The 17,939-nt window shown below is 49.9% G+C and overlaps 3 protein-coding genes across 8 annotated transcripts; 1 reads left to right on the forward strand and 2 right to left on the reverse strand.

Annotated features, from left to right (window-relative positions):
- Nucleotides 1-3,948: 3,948 nt before the first annotated feature.
- Nucleotides 3,949-7,487, reverse strand: SIT1 (signaling threshold regulating transmembrane adaptor 1). Its single transcript, XM_049625946.1, has 5 exons — nt 5,880-7,487; nt 5,630-5,765; nt 5,486-5,544; nt 5,307-5,368; nt 3,949-5,216 (listed from the first exon to the last, which is right to left on the reverse strand). Exons 1-5 carry the CDS (start codon nt 5,923-5,925, stop codon nt 4,983-4,985), a joined length of 537 nt encoding a protein of 178 aa, XP_049481903.1. The 5' UTR covers nt 5,926-7,487; the 3' UTR covers nt 3,949-4,982.
- A 2,547-nt stretch (nt 7,488-10,034) lies between these two features.
- CCDC107 (coiled-coil domain containing 107) lies at nt 10,035-12,561 on the forward strand. 4 transcript variants are annotated; one of them, XM_049625982.1, is made up of 6 exons: nt 10,035-10,194; nt 10,284-10,435; nt 11,774-11,837; nt 11,929-12,019; nt 12,116-12,228; nt 12,283-12,561. In XM_049625982.1, exons 1-6 carry the CDS (start codon nt 10,089-10,091, stop codon nt 12,531-12,533), a joined length of 777 nt encoding a protein of 258 aa, XP_049481939.1. In that variant the 5' UTR covers nt 10,035-10,088; the 3' UTR covers nt 12,534-12,561. The 4 variants fall into 4 exon arrangements, with proteins under 4 accessions (XP_049481939.1, XP_049481948.1, XP_049481955.1 ...); XM_049625991.1 differs by having other exon boundaries at nt 11,777-11,837; XM_049625998.1 differs by having other exon boundaries at nt 10,046-10,194; nt 12,310-12,561.
- Nucleotides 12,562-12,820: 259 nt separating this feature from the next.
- Nucleotides 12,821-16,530, reverse strand: ARHGEF39 (Rho guanine nucleotide exchange factor 39). 3 transcript variants are annotated; one of them, XM_049625971.1, is made up of 9 exons: nt 16,228-16,442; nt 15,930-16,024; nt 15,548-15,668; nt 15,176-15,294; nt 14,497-14,567; nt 14,121-14,249; nt 13,711-13,940; nt 13,369-13,457; nt 12,821-13,201 (listed from the first exon to the last, which is right to left on the reverse strand). In XM_049625971.1, the coding sequence occupies exons 1-9, from the start codon at nt 16,363-16,365 to the stop codon at nt 13,186-13,188; spliced, it is 1,008 nt and encodes a 335-aa protein (XP_049481928.1). In that variant the 5' UTR covers nt 16,366-16,442; the 3' UTR covers nt 12,821-13,185. The 3 variants fall into 3 exon arrangements, with proteins under 3 accessions (XP_049481928.1, XP_049481921.1, XP_049481915.1); XM_049625964.1 differs by lacking the exon at nt 15,548-15,668 and having other exon boundaries at nt 12,821-13,198; nt 16,228-16,530; XM_049625958.1 differs by lacking the exon at nt 15,548-15,668 and having other exon boundaries at nt 16,228-16,530.
- Nucleotides 16,531-17,939: the final 1,409 nt, after the last annotated feature.

The raw sequence follows: 17,939 nt of genomic DNA on the forward strand, positions 1-17,939 counted from the left end.
GCTCTCATTCAGTCAGAGATTCATTTGTTCCCTCCAGCAGGTCTCTCTGCCTTCTGGTTTGTCTGCATTCTCCTGGCCTCAAAGGCCGAGAATTTCAACCCACCATTAGTTTTTCAGAGAGCTGGAAAGATTCAGCAAAGCCACTGACTGTTCCTGGGAAGTCGGCTGTTTCTGGGACTTGCTGCCTTCCTGAAGGTCCTTGTTCTTGGCTCTGAGGCTGTCCTCCAGAAACTGGTCTGCAGGAAATTCTCTCTGCCAGGAACTCGGAAGAGCCCATTTAAAGTTCGTCCTCTAGGGGCGCCTGGGTGGCGCAGTCGGTTAAGCGTCCGACTTCAGCCAGGTCACGATCTCGCGGCCTGTGAGTTCGAGCCCCGCGTCAGGCTCTGGGCTGATGGCTCGGAGCCTGGAGCCTGTTTCCGATTCTGTGTCTCCCTCTCTCTCTGCCCCTCCCCCATTCATGCTTTGTCTCTCTCTGTCCCAAAAATAAATAAAAAACGTTGAAAAAAAAATTAAAATAAATAAATAAAGTTCGTCCTCTATAGCTGGGAGACTCTCATACACCCAATGTGGGGATCAAACTCAGGAACCATGAGATCATGACCTGAGCCGAAGTCGGACACTTAACTGACTGAGCCACCCAGGCGCCCAGCACTTTTTTTTTCTTTAATGTTTCTTTATTTTTGAGACAGAGAGAGAGAGAAAGAGAGAGTGTATGCGCACTTGAGCAGGGGAGGGGCAGAAAGAGAGGGGGACAGAGGATCTGAAGTGGGCTCTGCACTGACAGCAGAGAGCCCGATGCAGGGTCTGAACTCACAAACTGCAAGATTACAACCTGAGCCAAAGTTGGACACTCAACTGACTGAACCACCCAGGTGCCCCTCAACCTCAGCACTTTTAACTTTTGGGGACAGAAATTCTGTATGATGAATGGCTGACCTGTGTGTTGTAGGATGTTCAGCAGCATCCCTGGCCTCTACCCACTATATATCAATAGCACTCGCTCCCCAGCTGTGACAACTAAACATGTCTCTGGACGTTGCCAAATGTCTCTTGAGGGGCAAAATCACTTCTGTCTGAGAACCACTGTTGTATACCTTTAGATTCTATTTGATTTTTATAACGCATGTGCTCACACTATTGCTCAGTACTCAGTGCAGTACTGAGCACTATTGCTCAGTGCTCAGTAATTAAACATTTAGCTGAGATCATGAGATAGGGGAGAAAATATGAAGCTGTTGTGAAGGAAGCAAAAACAAGAAGTAGAGAATTTACAGTAGAAGATGAGGAAGCAAGTTAGCAAACTGGGAAAAAATTAGGAGTAAATAAAAGAAGCAGAAACTCTGTCAGAGAGAGTATCTGAGTTATGGGACAGGAGGAGCAGGAGTGGGAAGACCCATGTACTCCTTTCTCCAAGGTCCCCAATGATGCTGAGATCTGAGATCTGAAATCCAATAACAACAGTCTGCAGATGCCCAAACATACGATAGCCACTATTCGGTGATTCCCACTCCATTCAGCTTGTTAATTGCCCAGGTGTCCTAAAAGTAAACACCCCTTCACTTTTAAGCTAGGCTAAAGGAGTGTATTCCTTACAAACAAAGCCCATAGACTTAGTGCCCAATGAAGAGATGGGTTCTCCACTGTGTGCTGTCAGTACTATATTCACTTCTTAGCATAATACTTTGAGAGAGACTCTGCTTGGGCACCTAGGTGGCTCAGTTGGTTAAGCATCTGACTCTTGATTTTGGCTAGGTCCTGATCCCAGGGTTGTGAGATCAAGCCCCACATCCGGCTCTGCTTGAGAATGGAGCCTGCTTAAGATTCTCTCTCTCCCTCTTCCTCTGTCCCTTCCCTGTTCATACTTTCACACTCTCTCTTAAAAAATAAAAAGTAAATTAAAAAAAGAGAGACTCTGCTCAAGCAAAACAGTGGGAATGATGAGTAGACTTCACATAAGGTCTGTAAAAGGAACTCTAGAGAGCTTTTCCTGGGAAGGTGGGGGAAAAAAAAACTTAGGCCATCCATCAGAGCTGTCATGTACAGGAGGGAGAAGTGTGCTTGTATGATTGTAGTTCAGGAGGCAGAATTGATGACAAAAATAATAGGGGGGCAGATTTTGGCTCCAAATTAAAAAAAAAAAAGTTCTCTCAAAAAGAAAGACTGGAGAGGAGTGCTTGTAAGGTAGCGAGGTCCCTATTTCTGGAAATGTTTAAGAAGTTGGTAGGGTGGTTCCTGCAGTGGGTATAAGCTTGGGCCAGATCTGTCAGCCTCCTCCCAGTTATAGAATTCTAGATATTTAAAAACCTGGAAAGAGGCACACACTAGGCAAAATATTTTAGGGTCAAATGGAACAATAGTACATTTAAGTAAGGCAGAGGAGGGTGGCTGGTGGAGGAGTTGAGCAATAAGGGAAGATCTCAGAGGTTCAGCATCTTCCGCTGGCCCTGGTGTGGTCTTTCCCCCCACAGAATTAGTCAGAACTCGTGGTTGCAAGAGATAGAAAATCTAACTTAGAATGACTTAAGCAAAAAAAAAGAGAATGCATTAGCTTACATAACCAAAAAGTTCAGAAGGCAGATCTAGCTCTGGTCATGTCTGATTCCAAGGTTCAAATGAAGTCATTAAGACTTGGTCTCTCTCCATGTCCCAGCTCTGTTTCCCTCCTTAGGGCCAAAACAAGCTTGGAAGTTTAGACTCTTCTTGACGGAGTACAGAGCAAGGCCAAAAATGGGAGGGGTCTTGGCTGGATGGCTTCCTACGCCCCGCCCACCTATAAGTAATTCCTTAAGAACTTCCAATCTTTGAGCATTTGGCCGTCCCAAAGACCCTTCCTCTTCAGATCTTAGGCTTATCCTCTATCCTCTTAGCTGGAATTTCAGGAAGAGGGAGAAAGCTGGGGCTCCAGAGTGGCTTCCCCTAATGATCCGCCCCTGGGAATTTGCCAGGAACAGGGCACTTCTTATGGCTGGAATCATAACCAGTCAGGGAAGGGAGGCCACTAAGGAATGCACTCCTGGAGCTACAGAAGGGGAGAGAACTACCAGGTATTTGGGAAAGGAGTTGACCAGCTAGAGAGATGAGGCATGGGAGTCCTCGGAAGATGTCTGAGGTGGATCCGGCTTCCCCAAATTATGTTTCCCAGATACAGGGATCAATGAGTAAGTTGCCACAGTCCTGGCCTGAGGGCCTGAGGGCCTATGCTAGGGCACGAACCTCGGTGATAGACAAGACAGAAAAATTGAAAGGTTGTAGGGATCAGGGAACCGCAAGTTTGGCGCTCAGCGAAGTTCAGGGCTAAACTCGGCGCGGGGGGTGTGGGGGGTTGGATAGGGAGGATGGGGGGGGGGGTGGGGAACGGAACTGTCGGGACTACATTTCCCAGCATGCCGCGGAGGGGCAGCTGTACGCATGCGCAGAGGTCGTGGCAGGCCCGCACGGTGCCTGGCGGGGGCGCTCGGAGTTCGATCGTGAGCTGGCGGAGACCTCAGCAGACAAGGGAAGCCGGTGTGGGGGCGGAGTTTAAGGCCTGGGTTGGTGGTGGTACTGGCTCGGCTGCAATTTCCGGCTGGTCCCAGAGGTTGGGGGACCCCAAATCCCTTCTCTTACAGAGTCAGGCTCTCACGTACCCCAGACCGCGGACACATTGAGCAGTCTTCAGACTAGCAATTCTCAGAACCCCACATCCCGCTGCCAGTGGTTCCCTGTATCCAGTGCAGGCCCCGGAAGCCACCTTCCCTCCCACACAGCCTCAGCTGCCTGCTCTTTACCGCGACCGGGGCCTCATCCGGGGGAGGTCTATGTTGGGGTCCTCAGAGGTCCAGAAACCCCGGGACATTTGGGTTATTCTGTGTGTGTGCAGAGGGTCCCCCATCTCATTGGGATCACCAGGCTGGGCTCAGGCGCACCGTTCCCTCTTCTGCTTTTCTCCGAGACTGTGAGTGGGAAGGAGAGAATTTCAGAAGTAGAAGCCTCGGCTTCCACTGTCTTCTACCCGTGAAGCCTCCGAAAGGTCTGTCAAGCCACACTTGCCTCTACAGAGGCCGTAAGAAGATGGGTTGTGGTAGACCTGAGGTTGTGGCTGGTGGCAACGCAGTCATGGAGGCCATGGGGAGAGTAGGTTGGGGGCTGGTGAGCTCCAGGTGATGGGAGTGGGGTGACTGCACATCCTGGCAATGTTCTAGCAGCAGCTTGAGGAGCAGGGCTCTTGCCTCCACCCCAGCACCCACCCTTGGCACTGTTGATGCCACCGACCCCAGCTTGGTCCATCTTCCCCAGCTAGGTGCCCCCGGAAGTGCTCTGTGCAGACAGCAAAGCTCACACCCCTACAATGTGGGGCCTGCTGCAGGTCTGTAGCCCTCTAGATAAAAATCTAAACACTTTCTGAGACGTAGAAGTTTTATTTGAAAACTTGGGGACACAACAGAGGCAGCAGGATGTGGACTGGTATTCTCCTGCCAGTGTTCTTAGATAAGAAGCCAGGCTTGGGTTCCTCAGGTCACTAGATTCCAGGATCCCTCCAGACTATGGGCTCCTGAGGAGTATACCCATCCTTGTCTTCTCAGGCTGTTCCCCTTTCCACCACTGCCCACTTCCTGTGTCCGAGGGAACACTGAAGTGTTAGGGGTAGACTTTAAAGGAGCGGAAGTGGAGAATCTGGTTAAAATCCACAAGGAGGAGGAAGTGAGAACCTAGGAGCTTGGGGCCTTAGAGTAATAGATGGGGGGAGGTGGATGGAGAGGGGGCCACTGCCTTTGTTTCCTCCCTCCCCAAGAAACTGGGGACCTACTTACTGTTCCCCTGAGATGTCTCCCTCATAGCTCAGATAGGAAGTTTGGGGAACGTTACCTCCTGTGACTGGGCAATGGCTGCATGTCTTGGGTGGGGGTGGGGGGCAGCTGGGAAACAGTCATTCCAGGGACAGGGTAGCAGTAGGCTAATGGAGGCTGGGGCGATGCTTGCCCCACTCTGCCAGGCCCTCCATCTCAGCTGGGTGCAGGCTGGCTATTGGCATAAGCCTGGTCTGGGAAGGAAGTCCGCGCTCTGCGGGTCTGGGCACATACTGAGGCGTAGAGCTCAGGCTCAGGGCCTGAGGCCTGGGGCTTTGGCTCAGAATCCAGCACCACCTCTGAGTACTTGATGGGGGTTCCAGGGCTGGGGATACGGCCCTGAGAAGGCCGCAACTGCAGGCTGGTATAGCACATCACTTCCTCTGCAGCCTAGAGATTCAAAGCTGTTAGAAGTTCACTGGACCCTTGGAAAAGCCCCCACTTCCTTCCCTCCCCTCTTCCTCACCACAAATGACTCACCGTGCTGGGGCCTCTAGGCGTTGGATCCTGCTGATCTGGCCCTGGTTCCTGAGACAGCCGACCTGGGACAGGGAACAGTAGTGATCTGGTTACTTCTTGTTCCTCCTCCTGCAGTCCCTTATCCCACCCACCCAGGACGTGCGTGGCCTCTGTGCCCCTCCCCTCTGTCAGCTTCCTACCAGTCTGAAGATAATGCAGGTTCCCATACAGAGGGACCTCTTCCACAGACCCTCCAGGGCTGCAAGACAGAGATTAGAGGATGAGTGGGGACTTCTTGGTAAGGAGGAACTCTTGATCACCTATCTCTGTTGTCCCCTACTCACCGTCTCTGTCCTGGGTGGCTCTGGCTTCGGCCACTAGTCCATCGGAACAAGTGCGCAGCCAGTGAGATGAGAAGCAGCAGCATCGCCGCCACTAAGAGGGCCCATAGTCCCCAGGCCTGGGCAATAGAGGGGATTCCTGTGGATGCCAGAGGATGGAGGGCATTACTGCCCAACGCAACCCTCCAGGTCCTAGCAAGTGGGACATGGGACCATGTGACCCCTCCCCCTGCCCCTGCCCCGCCCAGCTCACCAGGCACTAGCTGATCCGAAGTGTAATTGTCACATCTGCTCCTCATGACTGCTGATGTGGGAGCCAAGTCTGCAAGTCCTGTGCCAAAGGGTCAGCCTGGTTTACGACCTGATAGCCGCTGCAGGCCCCTTCACTCTCACCCCTCCCTGGGCCCGGCCCCCACAGCTCAGCATCTCCAGTACTGGTGGTGGCAGAGTCACTGGTTTCCGGGGAGGAAGGGGGAGGGGATGGATGAGTGCAAGAACAAAGACACCGCCCTGTGCCTGCACCTGCGCCACCCAGCAGCTTCCAGGCTTCCGCCCCCACCCTTTGTGGCCCTGTACCCCCTTTGGCCAGAGGAGATGCAGGCCTGAGATTATGTGCCGCTGTGCAGGTAAGCCCATAAAGACTCGCAGGGGACAAAGTAGCATGAGGCAGGAACAAGACAAGGAAGCCACACCTTATGACAGAGATTCCCTTCTGCCACAGGTGTCTGCCTTTTCTCTCCAACTCTGAGACCCATGCAAGAGAATGTATTCCTCACTGAGCATGCTGCAAAGAGGAATGGGACGGGGAGGCCTCCCGATACCTACAATCCCACCACACCCTAAGGCTGACTGTAGGGGATAAGATCACCATTGTCATTATTACTGGTATAATAGTTTAGGGGATAGAGGAAATTTAAATTCTCTGCTCCAGACCCACTTCATCCAAACTGTCCCTAAGAACTGTCAATCTCAAAAGTTACTTGAATTAAAGAAACCTCTGCCCCAGTACTATCCTGGGAAACTGAGCCATGTCTTTGCACTTGTTCACTTCAGGGAGTAGTGTACCTGCCCTACCCAGATATAGACCAACCACATGGGATGCTATTGACATGGGAAGAAGGATTTCAAGTTCCTTAGACCAGATGTCAGTGATATGTCTGGCCAAATTCCCTAAAGGCAATGATCAGTTGAGGACCATTTATTATATTATACCTGGCCTGAACCACCTGTTTACATTGACTGTGCCAGTTGGCTTAGGTTCAAGGTTTGGACTACACTGCTCTGCAACCAGGCTGCCTCCTGATCATCAGCTAAACTATGACAACTCCCCTGAGTGTGGGTCTCTCCTCTCTACCCTGCCCCTTACCTTTCTGGAAGAACAAGAAGATACACTCTTATTCCATTCATTTCATTAGCATACATATACTTCATTCATTTAAGTCACACGTGCTGATTGCTTGCTTATGTGCCAAGCTTTGGAGATAAAATTGTGAGTGGGAAATGGTTTTCTTCCTCAAAGTGCTCTTGATCTAATTAGGAACACGACCCTGTGTATCCCAGACAATTAAAAGGCAGCGTGGAACACAGGGAAACTACCCAAGTCTGCCTGGAGAAGTCCTGGGTGGAAGAGCTGGGGGTTGGGATGATATGAGGTGCCTGATAGGGAGACAGAAATGAGTTGGAATCTCTGACTTGCCTCTTACCTGTATTGTACCTGATTAACTTACTCAACCTTCCTGAACCTTTGTTTCATAATTCTTTAAAAGAGCTTAATTATATTTACCTGTTGGGTCATATTTCTTTCTCTTTTTTAAAATTTTTTTTATGTTTATTTTTGAAGGAAAGAGAGAGAGCGTGAATGAAGGAGGGGAAGAGATGGAGACACAGAATCTGAAGCAGGCTCCAGTCTCCAGGCTGTCAGCACAGAGCCCCTCGTGGGGCTCGAACTCACAAGCTGTGAGATCATGACCCGGGATCATATTTCTTTCAACAAGGATTCATTGAGTGCCGGCTAGCACCAGGTGCTATACTTAGCTATAGGGATAAAATGATAAAGAAAAGAAATATGGCCCCTGCTCTCCTGCAATTAACAGTCTAGCAGTATTTTCTTTTTATAAGCAATTTTCATAGAATAATTGACTTTTAATTAACTGATTTTAATAAACCAAAATGGATTTTTTCCAATTTTATTAAGATATAATTGACATGTGATAGTGGTTTTGATCAGGGAAACAAAGGCAAGAAAAATGTAGTTCAAATTTCCTTACAGCTTGCAAGCCCACTGATAGATACCTGAAACATGCAGAGCGTGACCTTCCTCAAAGAACTCGTAGCTGCCTTAGTGCCTTAAAGTTTGTATTTTATTAAACGCTAAAAGTGACCTTACTTAACAGCAACTAGCCCCTCAAGGTCCTGAAAGCCTTGCTTCAAAATTCCTTAGAAACTTACTTTACCTCTATGCCCCTTCCCTCCACAAACTTAAAAGTATATAATCAAGTCACTCCTTAACAATCCCAGTACAGTTCTTTCTGCACCATCCCCATGCTATAATAAAATCACCTTTTTGCACCAAAAATGTCTCAAGAATTTTTTTCTTAGCTGTTCTCTCATGAACCCCACTTCAAATTTCATCAGTTTGAAGAAAGTACAATAGTTGCACTAATGAATAAATTAGAAGTTAAGGGTTCTGGGGGCGCCTGGGTGGCTCAGTCGGTTGGGCGTCCGACTTCAGCTCAGGTCACGATCTCGCGGTCCGTGAGCTCGAGCCCCGCGTGGGGCTCTGGGCTGATGGCTCAGAGCTTGGAGCCTGCTTCCGATTCTGTGTCTCCCTCTCTCTCTGCCCCTCCCCCGTTCATGCTCTGTCTCTCTCTGTCTCAAAAATAAATAAATGTTAAAAAAAATTAGAAAAAAGAAGTTAAGGGTTCTGAATGAAGGAAACACAATTTGAGATATGAAGGTTGTACATATAGTCATTGACTGTACAGAAAGTAAGTCTCAGTGGAAGGTGCCCAGGAGTTATAATTTCAAGTGCCTGGCTCAAAGCAGCTGCTCAAGTTAAAATCACTAGTAAGTAGGCACGATTCCAAGCATTTTACTTGAATTATCCCCCTTAATCATCATAACAGCAGTGAGGTAAATCTGTGTTATCACTACGTTATCACACTGAGGAATGGAAACTCCTCAGAGTAGAAACTAAGGCACAGAGAGAATTAAGTAACTTGACCAAAGTCATTTAGCTTTCATAGGGGAGGCAGGATGCTAGTCCAGGCTATCAGTCCACATTCTACTATGTGCCATGGTACACAATAAATAGTGGCTATTACAGGCATTTTTGCCCATTGGAGAGGGTAGAGAAGAAAAGGCCGTGGCAAGAAAAGGGAATTGCAAAATATACATACATATATATATATCTATATATATATATATATAGATATATATATATATAAAATAGCGATACAAAAAAAAAAAAAGTGTCCGCCTCCTCCTCCCCCCCATTATGGCTCAGGGCATAATCTCACGGTTTATGGGTTCGAGCCTCAGGCTCTCCGCTGACCAAAGGGAGTCTGCTTGGGATTTTCTCTCTCTTCTCTCTTGCCATTCCCTTGCTCGTGCGCTGTCTCTCTCTCAGCGTTAAAAATTTTTTGTTTAATGTGTTAAGCAACACGAGGAAGAGGTGTTTCAATGGCTGCAGGAGCCCTGCCGAGGGGCTTAGACGATGCCAGGGTGATCCCCACGCGTCCCAGCTAAAGTCTAAATGTCTGTGGCACCCCACGCGTCCCAGCTAAAGTCTAAATGTCTGTGGCATATACCAAAAACACAGCCGCACTGAGAATGAGCCCCGTGTGGTTGGTGCGCACAAACGCACTGCCTGCGTAACTAGGAGAGCTGACTGAGGACACACCCCTGCACCACGCCGCTCAGCTCCCCCACGTCGTACACTGGGGGGGGTCGCTTCTTAGCGGACTTTACAGTGAAACACAGGGAAGGTCTACGTGCGGATGCACGTGGCACTCTCTGCCCGCGGTCCGGGGACTTTCCCCTAGGCGTTAATAAGGAACATGTCCCCCGTTTGTAGCCTAGGAAACAGGCCTTCAGCACGAACTGTGCAACGGGGTACAGGCTCTACTCTTTTATAGGTCCAAGACGCTATTCATCAAATGGTTAGGGTGAATAGATTGGTAGCATGAGAAATAAAAACGACTTTCCAGCATAATCTTACAAGACTGTAGACTTCTAGAAGCTTTCTGATTAATAGGATTCCTAACTAGATAAGAAATGAATTAATTTAGGAAAGCAGGGCAAAAGTCCTATGCTAATAATCTGCCCCGCCCACACGCTGAGTGGGCGTGGCCTCCCAGTGCAGCCGCGAGCAGGACCCACACACACCGCTCCGTGTACGCATGCGCGCTGGTGCTCCCGGACAACGCTGGCGCCGCCCGGGGCCGTCATTCTGTGGTCTGCAATGGCGGACTCGGTTCCATGTGTGGGTGTGCTGGGGTTGCTACTTGTGTCTGCACTGCCCGGGGTCCTCGGAGACCGCTCCAGCCCCGACCTCCGGGCACACCCAGGTATCAGCGAGGGCTACTGGAGGGAGGCTAGGACTGCCCACGGGTCCCAGGCCCCAGCCCTACTGACCCGCCTCTGCCCTCCTCCGCAGGAGACCCCTTCCAGGTCGGCCCTGAGGCCGCGGAACCCCGGCGACGGCCGCCGCCCAAGGACCAGCGCGAGCGGGCCCGGGCCGGGGCTCTGCCTCTGGGGGCGCTGTACACCGCAGCTGTCGTGGCTTTTGTGCTGTACAAGTGTTTGCAGGTGCGGGACGACCAGGGGTGGGGATACCCCGGGCCTGAATTTCCCATGAGGGCGCTATGGTACCATGAACAAGACACATCCTTCCGTCTGTAAACGAATATAGTAGAGTTCCTTGGCTTCCCAACATTATGGGGTTATTTTAAGCACCCATCGAGGTAGCGGATGTGAAGGGCATTTGGTAAATTGTAAATAAATAACGACCACCACATTTAATCCTCCCGACAATATAATGAAGAGATTAAGTCACTTGCTCAAACTTACCGAGCAAGTAGTAACTAGTAGGGCTGGGATTTGAACCCAACAGCTAAATATCCATACTACAAAAGTGGCTCCTGGTAGGATTCGTCTTGACACAAGGTGTGGATTGCTGTAGCCAGTGTTCAAGGTACCAAGCAGTTTCATGTTCACCTTAGAAAGGAGGCCCTGAAATGTGAACTGACAGAACATTTTGGTGTATTGAAATAGTTGAAATGGAAAGTAGTACCTCCCAGGGCTCTGTCTTCAACCCCGGCCCTATTACTTATTTGCATTGGGAAATAGGGGGCTGAACCAATTTGGAGAGGATACGAAATTAAAAAGGATAGCTAATCATGATTCCAAATAGAATCATGGACAGGCTAGGATGAGGGACCGGATTCACTGATGACATTTAACGAGAAATGATAATCTATTCTATTTTTGGACCCACGTACTGTCTGGACGAAACTTAAGTTAGGAGTTCATTAGTTGAATAATAAAGTTCAGTTGTGTGATGTAACAACTTCCCACTTCCCAAATCAATGCTAGCAACAAGGTATTGCACCATATCTTCTGCTCACAACACTCCTGGAGAATTTTATTCTCTTCAAGGTGCTACTTAAGAGTATTATGTGCTCAGTAGAGCAACCAGAGAAAACCATGTCAAATGAGCACCAACTGAATAAAGTTGGCATTATTAACCCAGGGAAGACAATGGGGAAGGGCAGTGGGCAAGGAAGATGGTCTTCCAATTCCTGAGTGGCTATGATGTTGAAAAGACAGGATTTTGGAAGGCACTATGGAAAGAAGAGACATGAAGGACAATTTTTGGTTTTGTATATAAACTAACAACCAGAGCTTTATCAAATTGGAGACAGCTGCTCATTCCCGGAGGTGTTTCTTTAGACTCAGTGACTGTGGAGGGGGGGCATACTGACCTGCTTCAGGTCACAGGTGAGGAGCTTGACTAGATGTGATTGTGATTCTCTGAAGTAAAGACCCCATAGCTTTCTCTACAAATTATCCACGTCTTGCTGGCTTTGGAGACTGAGGTGATGGAGAACCTTGTTGCTGCAGTATAGCCCTCTCCTTCTTCTACAGCAGGGGAAAGATGAGAATGCTGTTCTTCAAGAGGAGGCAGGCAAGAAAGAATCACTGCAGTCAGGTGGGTTTTGCACAAGTCTGTGTTTGGTGGGGGATCAGGGGACAGCAGAAGGCATAAATAACCATTGCTCTCCTTTCTCCCTTACCCCCAGAGCAACAGTTGGCCCAGTTGACACAACAGCTGGCCCAGACAGAGCAACACCTGAACAATCTGATGGCCCAGCTGGACCCCCTTTTTGAGCGGTAAGAAGAGCAATGAGCCTGTGGCCAGAGGAACTTGTGATAGGTGGCAGAGGTGGGGACACGTACTGGGTAGCCTCTGAGTGGATATTTCTGCAGTGTGACTACCCTGGCTGGAGCCCAGCAGGAGCTTCTGAACATGAAGCTTCAGACCATCCACCAGCTGCTACAAGAGAGCAAGCCAAACAAGGGTGTGGAGGTTCCAGAACCAGGTAAAAGGTTGGGAGGTGAGAGTCTGGTGGAGGTAGCGACCGTTTCTGAGACAGGAATATTCCTGATCTTTCCCCTCACAGAGGCCAGCATACCCTTTCCTGAGGACTTATGTATAGAGGAGGAGGAGGAGGAGGCTGGTGACAGTCAGGCCTGGGAGGAGCCCTTGAACTGGAGCACAGAGACAAGGAACCTAGCTCCTCCCTGGGAAGTGGAGCAGGGGCTAAGGAGAAGATGCAGCAAGGCTGTGGGAAGGGCCGCGGCCCCAGTCCCCGCCTGGGAGGAGGAACGACAGCTGAAGGTTTAGTAAAACAAAGTCTGTTCTTGTGACTGGATATTCCTGTGTGCTTTTTCCATTCCAGCTGGCCATACACACACCCATACTAGGTGCCCAAGAACAACTGGGCCTTCTTGAAAAGCTTCCCTTATTAGGACAAAACGAGGCCACCTTCCAGTGTGAGAGCTGATAGATAGAGGGAGCTCTAGTTCTTTTCCTTGTATTCCTGAGGCCACCACCATCATGCCAGCCTTCCTGGCACAAAAAACCCTCTTTCTCAAATCCCAGAGCTGAGATAGAGAGGCCTTTCCAAAAAGGAAAACAAAAACAAACCACTTTACTAAAATCCAATGGGAAAATAAATTATAGAAATGCATACAACATAAAAACATCCACGTTTACAAAGCTGTAGTCTTGATGAACGACCGGCTATAAACACAGCACCGGGCTTATCAGTCCCAAAGCCCCTCATCTGTATCGGAGGGGGTGGTTCAGCAGAGGTTCAGTTGGGTCGGACTTTGTTTCCTTATTCTTAGAAGCTGGTTGGTCCCAAACAAACACAAAATGACCCTTCTCAAACCATGAAGCGTTCTGTGTTTTGGTTAGTACTGAAGATTTCTCTGTACTCCTGACTCTGATCTATCCCTCAAGTATCCTGGGTTCTGGAATTTGTAAGATTCCTCTAGCTCTTCTGGCTGCTGTGGAGAGAAGATGGTCAGTTCAGGCACTGGCATGAGCACTCTGTTAAGACAAAATCCCTCATGGCATTGGGGGTGGGGGCGGCCCAGCAGATGAAGGACTTGAGATAGGATTAGAACTGCTCATTTCTAGCTCGTGGGTCTTCCTGAGGGAAGACACAACTTACCTGATGGCCAAAGTCAGACTGTGGTGCCAGCGCAACAGCTCTTCCTGGTCTGTGGACATAAGCAGTAGCTTCTCACAGGGAAAGGACAGCTGGGGAGAAATCACCTCTTAGTGCACAGTTCAGAAAGGTCCAGGCTAAAGGTGAAGGCCTTGCTGTTTCCATGGACGTAATTTCAGGCTGAGATGAGAACTAACTATGAACCCCAAACTCCTGTTATCTCAATATAGGTGGCTTAGTTCCTCTGAAGGGGGCCCAGGCCCAGGAGATAAATTAGGTACACAGGTGTTTGAGGTCTATTTTGAGCCTCTCCTACCTGACCTGGGGCTCCCGGCTATAACTTACACTGAGCAGTCCACCACAAGGGCCTCCTGAGTGGCCAAAGACCCTGTGGAGTTGACACTGGGCCATGGGGTAGAGGGCACGGCAGGCAAAGGTGCCACTCTGCAGCAGATGCAGTGGGGGTCGAGGTTTGGCCATGAGGAGCACATCAGAGAAGAGGAAGAACATTCGGGGCCGAGGCTCCCCACGGGGAGGCACTACCAGTAGCCAGCCCTGACGTAGGAACCAGCGACCTGAGGGGTGGGAGAGCTGTTACTCTGGTGCTGCTCCAGGACCACGATCCATGGGAACAGAGGGAAGGGGAGGCTGAGGAAATAGGGTGTATGTGCTGGCAATACAGAAAAAGGAGGGTCAGAAAAGGGCAGTTCGAGGATTGAGGAGTGGGGGAAGAAGGGGAGTAGTGTGCAGACTACCTGAGGTAAGCCCCTTTGCCTGGCGGCCACTGAGCAAAGCCTGAACACGCCGGAGGTGCTGGTCATTCTTCTGTCTCTGACCAATGCTGTGGACTCTCTGAGCAGTCTCACTGATCAGCCGGGCAGCCCCTGCAATAACATCCCCAGCCCTACTCCCAGTACAGCTTTGACTGTGGGTGACTGATGGTGGTGAAAGGCTATTCTGGAGGGGACTAGGGTTAGGGTCTAACCGCTTGAAGAGCAGGCAGGGCAACAGTGACATTGTATACATGTCAGTGGAAGATAGGGGCATACCAGATATTGTTGGAGGTCAGAACCAGAAAGGGATACAGGAGAGGCAGCCTCCTGCCTGTGTTTCAGAGGAGCAAGAACATACGTGTGAGCTGTTGGTGATCAGGGCTGTTGGGACCTGTGTTTTCAGCCAAAGCCATGACAAGATTTTCATACCTGGAGTTAGACAGGTGGAAGTCCATGAGGGGAAGCAGAGCGGGCAAAATTCCCTCTGCCTGACCTACATATCACCCCCTACACACACTTCAGTTCAAGGCCAGGAAAGATCTACTTCAGATTATTGTGTCCCCCTGCCCCACCCTTTCATCTGGGACTCAGAACTTAGGCTCATACCCCATGGCCCTCTTCCATCCCACACCAAAGAGTCAGGAGCAGACTGAGCATAATTTGGGAGTCTACATCCCATGATGAAGTTAACCCAAGGAGGATGCTACAGACAACCTCACTATATGCTCTTAACATCCCCAGGGACAGAAATTCTAAGCTAGACCAACCTCTCATCTCAACAAACTTCCAGATACCTTGTCACTAGCTCTATTACAGGCCCCTCACTTCAATGTAGAGTTCCACATTCCCAGCTAAGGGCCTGAGGCTGCAGACCCCAGGTACTCCAGTGGGTTCACATGTATTCTTGTGAGGTTCTTAGGAGCAGTTTGTCCCAGAAGAGAGAGAGGCAGTGGGAGAGAAGCCATAAGACCCCACAAAGCTGAGAGTGGCAGTCACAGACTCAGAGAAGTTGGCTGAGTCAAGGTGAATTTACTCACTGCTGGAGCCTCTGCAGAGGCAGAGGGAGCAGGTCCTGAAGATGCAGGCTTCCAAACTCAGGGCGGCCTTCCTGAAGTCGCACAAACCTCCGGAAACGTTTATTTTTCTTTAGTTGTTCCTGGAGTGATGAAGAAAGGGTTGGCAGCAGGGGGAGAAGCCACCCCTTATATTGTACCCATCTGTGTGCCCAGCCCTCTGTAAGCTGTGTGCTCCTGAGAGAACCCCTACAGGGAACTTAGCACAGACCAGGGCACCCAGAGGGCCCTATAAATGTAATAACAGTATGAATGAAGTTTGTATCTCCAGAGGAAGAGGCAATGTATGGGGCAAGAGGGGATGAGGGAAAGGACTTGAGATCATCTTCAGGTTACCTGCAGGGTGGTCTGGGACCTCTCTGCATTGGCAGCAAATTGGGTGTAGAGCTCCAGGTGGGGGCAGAAGCCTTCCAGCCCCTGTCCCCAGTGCCCTCCTTCGAGGTAGGGAAGCAGCTCTCTGCGTGGGTGAGGACAGTAAAAGAGCAGTCCAACAACTACGCAAGCACCACCTCATTTAATTCGCATAACCTTGCCCCGGAGGTAGTGGTATTACCCCATTTTGCAGAGGGAAATCGGGGCAGGTTAAGGCACTGGGCCAAGACCACAGGTGAGTTAATTGGCAGACTCCGTATCTGAACTCGGGTCACCCTCCAAGCTTCATGCACTGCCAGAGGCCAGGATTCTCCCTCTTCTCTTTTCCCACGCCCCTTCTACTCACTGGCTGGCGCCGTAAATGAGCTCCCAGGGCCCAAACAGGGCCTGGCGCTCCGCTGGTCGCAGGGTGCCCTTGGCTCTCAGAATCCCCACGAAGTACTGCAGGAGGAGAATACCGGTATATACTCTGTAGGAAGACGAAGCTAACGCCAAGCCGCAGCTAGAAACTGCGGAATGCCTGAGCTCCCTTTACGCAGGACAGACAATCCAAGGCCCACTATACTTGGGGTCACGGACCTCGCGGAGACCCTCCCATACCCTGGGGTCCCCGCCCCAAACGGGAGGGCGTGCGCAGCCCGCACCGTGGCCACCAGCCCCAGCTGTTCCTGGTAGCGCCGTTCGGTCTCCAGCAGCTCCCGGGCAGTGCAGGCGCGTTTCCGCTCCCAACGGGCACGCTGCTCTTGCACCGGGCACCGAGCACTGGCTCCCGGCCTCTCCATGCCTGGCTAGGGGGTCAATGCTTCCGGCCTCAGCCCGCCGGTGATTCAAATTCCAACGGCTCCTGGGGCAGGGCCGAGGAGAAGAATGCGCCCCCTGGCGTCGGGAGGCTCCGCACAGGACAGAGCACCAGCGGGGGCCACCGAACCGCATCCAGTCTCTGCCATTACGGCCTCGCCCTACCGCCAGGGCGGCGCTGTAGGCGCGCGAAGCCCGCTCGGGCAGCGTCGGGTGGGGCAGGTAGGTGGCCCTCCTCTGAGTTATGCGAAGTTGAGGCAGCAGTCTGGACCTTGAGGTAGGACACCGGCAGGGCCTCAGTGTCCCATCAGTAAAATTAGGTAGGGGACAATAGTTATGGTACATATTGCCCTGGGCCTGTGCCAGACACTAGGGCACAGTCGTCCCCAGTGCTTTTCACTACTAGGAAACCTCATGGGTCACAAGGATTGAATATTTTGCCCCCCTCGGACAAAAGTTGATAGGTTTTAAGTTACTAACTTGTTTTCTCTTTTCATACAGATCCAAAACCTGACAACCAGTTAGCTCCTGGTCAGCAAATGTCAATAACCAACGTGGTGGTCGAATTGCTGTAATTCGGGCCAAAGGCTAAAGCTTGTGGTTGATTAGTCGGTGCTACCTAGTCAAAGATAAGATGGACCAGATTTTCCTTACTTAGGTCTTTCAAAAAATTGGCAGTAGCCCTGGAGGGTAAATTGGCAGTGCCGTCTTGTATGTATGAGAAGTCTTAAAATGTTCTTACTCTTATGACCTAGCAATTCCATTTTTAGGAATGCATCCTAAAGAAATAGATATGTGGACAAAAATATGTATACCAGGATGGGTGGTACAGTGTTGTTCGTAACAACAGAAAACTAGAAACTATCTAAATATCCAGTGGTAGAGAATTGGCTAGGAAAATTATGGTACAGCTATTTGAAGGAATAATATGAAAGCATTAAAAATGGTGGGGGCTTTGGGGCACCTGGGTGGCTTAGTCGGTTAAGCATCCAACTCTTGACTTTGGCTCAAGTCGTGATCTCACAGTTCATGGGATGGAGCCCCACATTGGGCTCTATACTGACCCACATTGGGCAGAGCCTTCTTGGGATTCTTTCTCTCTTCTCTCTGCCCACCCCCCCCCCAAATAAATAAATAAACTTTTTAAAATGATGTAAAAAACCTGTCAATATGGAAAAACATATAGTGTATTGCCACGACCAAACAAAGCATGCTACAAAGCTGCTTGTACAATATGATCCCATTTATGTATAGCATATATGTGACTGACTGGAAGGATAAACAATTGAGGTAATTGTGGTTGTTATCTCTAAGTGATCGGATCAAAGTTAATGCACTCCACAAATATTTTTTTAAGCACCTAATCTGTGCCAGGCACTGAATCACTGAGGTTAAAAGGGTGAATAATTCAAATATAGGGGTCTTTTAAAATTCCCTTGTTTTTCTCCTTTTCCCAAGTTTTCTGCTTGAGCATGCATGCATTACTTTTTAATTAGAGAAAGAAATGCTGTTAAAGACCAAAATGTTAAGAAACCTTCAGACCCCATTCCTACCACTG

The sequence above is a fragment of the Panthera uncia genome, chromosome D4, assembly GCF_023721935.1.
Source record: "Panthera uncia isolate 11264 chromosome D4, Puncia_PCG_1.0, whole genome shotgun sequence".
NCBI classification, from domain to species: Eukaryota; Metazoa; Chordata; class Mammalia; order Carnivora; family Felidae; genus Panthera; species Panthera uncia.

Excerpts from the sequence above, each read along its gene's own strand:
- SIT1 (XM_049625946.1), bottom strand. The coding sequence starts at position 5,925 with ATGAGGAGCAGATGTGACAATTACACTTCGGATCAGCTAGTGCCTG. Across the intron at positions 5,766-5,879 it reads TTCGGATCAGCTAGTGCCTG|GAATCCCCTCTATTGCCCAG; the intron begins GTGAGCTGGGCG and ends TGGCATCCACAG. Across the intron at positions 5,369-5,485 it reads CCTGCATTATCTTCAGACTG|GTCGGCTGTCTCAGGAACCA; the intron begins GTAGGAAGCTGA and ends TCCCTGTCCCAG.
- ARHGEF39 (XM_049625958.1), bottom strand. The coding sequence starts at position 16,516 with ATGCGGTTCGGTGGCCCCCGCTGGTGCTCTGTCCTGTGCGGAGCCTCC. Across the intron at positions 16,025-16,227 it reads AGCTGGGGCTGGTGGCCACG|TACTTCGTGGGGATTCTGAG; the intron begins GTGCGGGCTGCG and ends CTCCTCCTGCAG. Across the intron at positions 13,458-13,710 it reads CTTGTGGTGGACTGCTCAGT|CTGTCCTTTCCCTGTGAGAA; the intron begins GTAAGTTATAGC and ends ATTTCTCCCCAG.
- CCDC107 (XM_049625982.1), top strand. The coding sequence starts at position 10,089 with ATGGCGGACTCGGTTCCATGTGTGGGTGTGCTGGGGTTGCTACTTGTG. Across the intron at positions 12,020-12,115 it reads CTGGACCCCCTTTTTGAGCG|TGTGACTACCCTGGCTGGAG; the intron begins GTAAGAAGAGCA and ends ATATTTCTGCAG. Across the intron at positions 12,229-12,282 it reads TGTGGAGGTTCCAGAACCAG|GAATATTCCTGATCTTTCCC; the intron begins GTAAAAGGTTGG and ends TTTCTGAGACAG.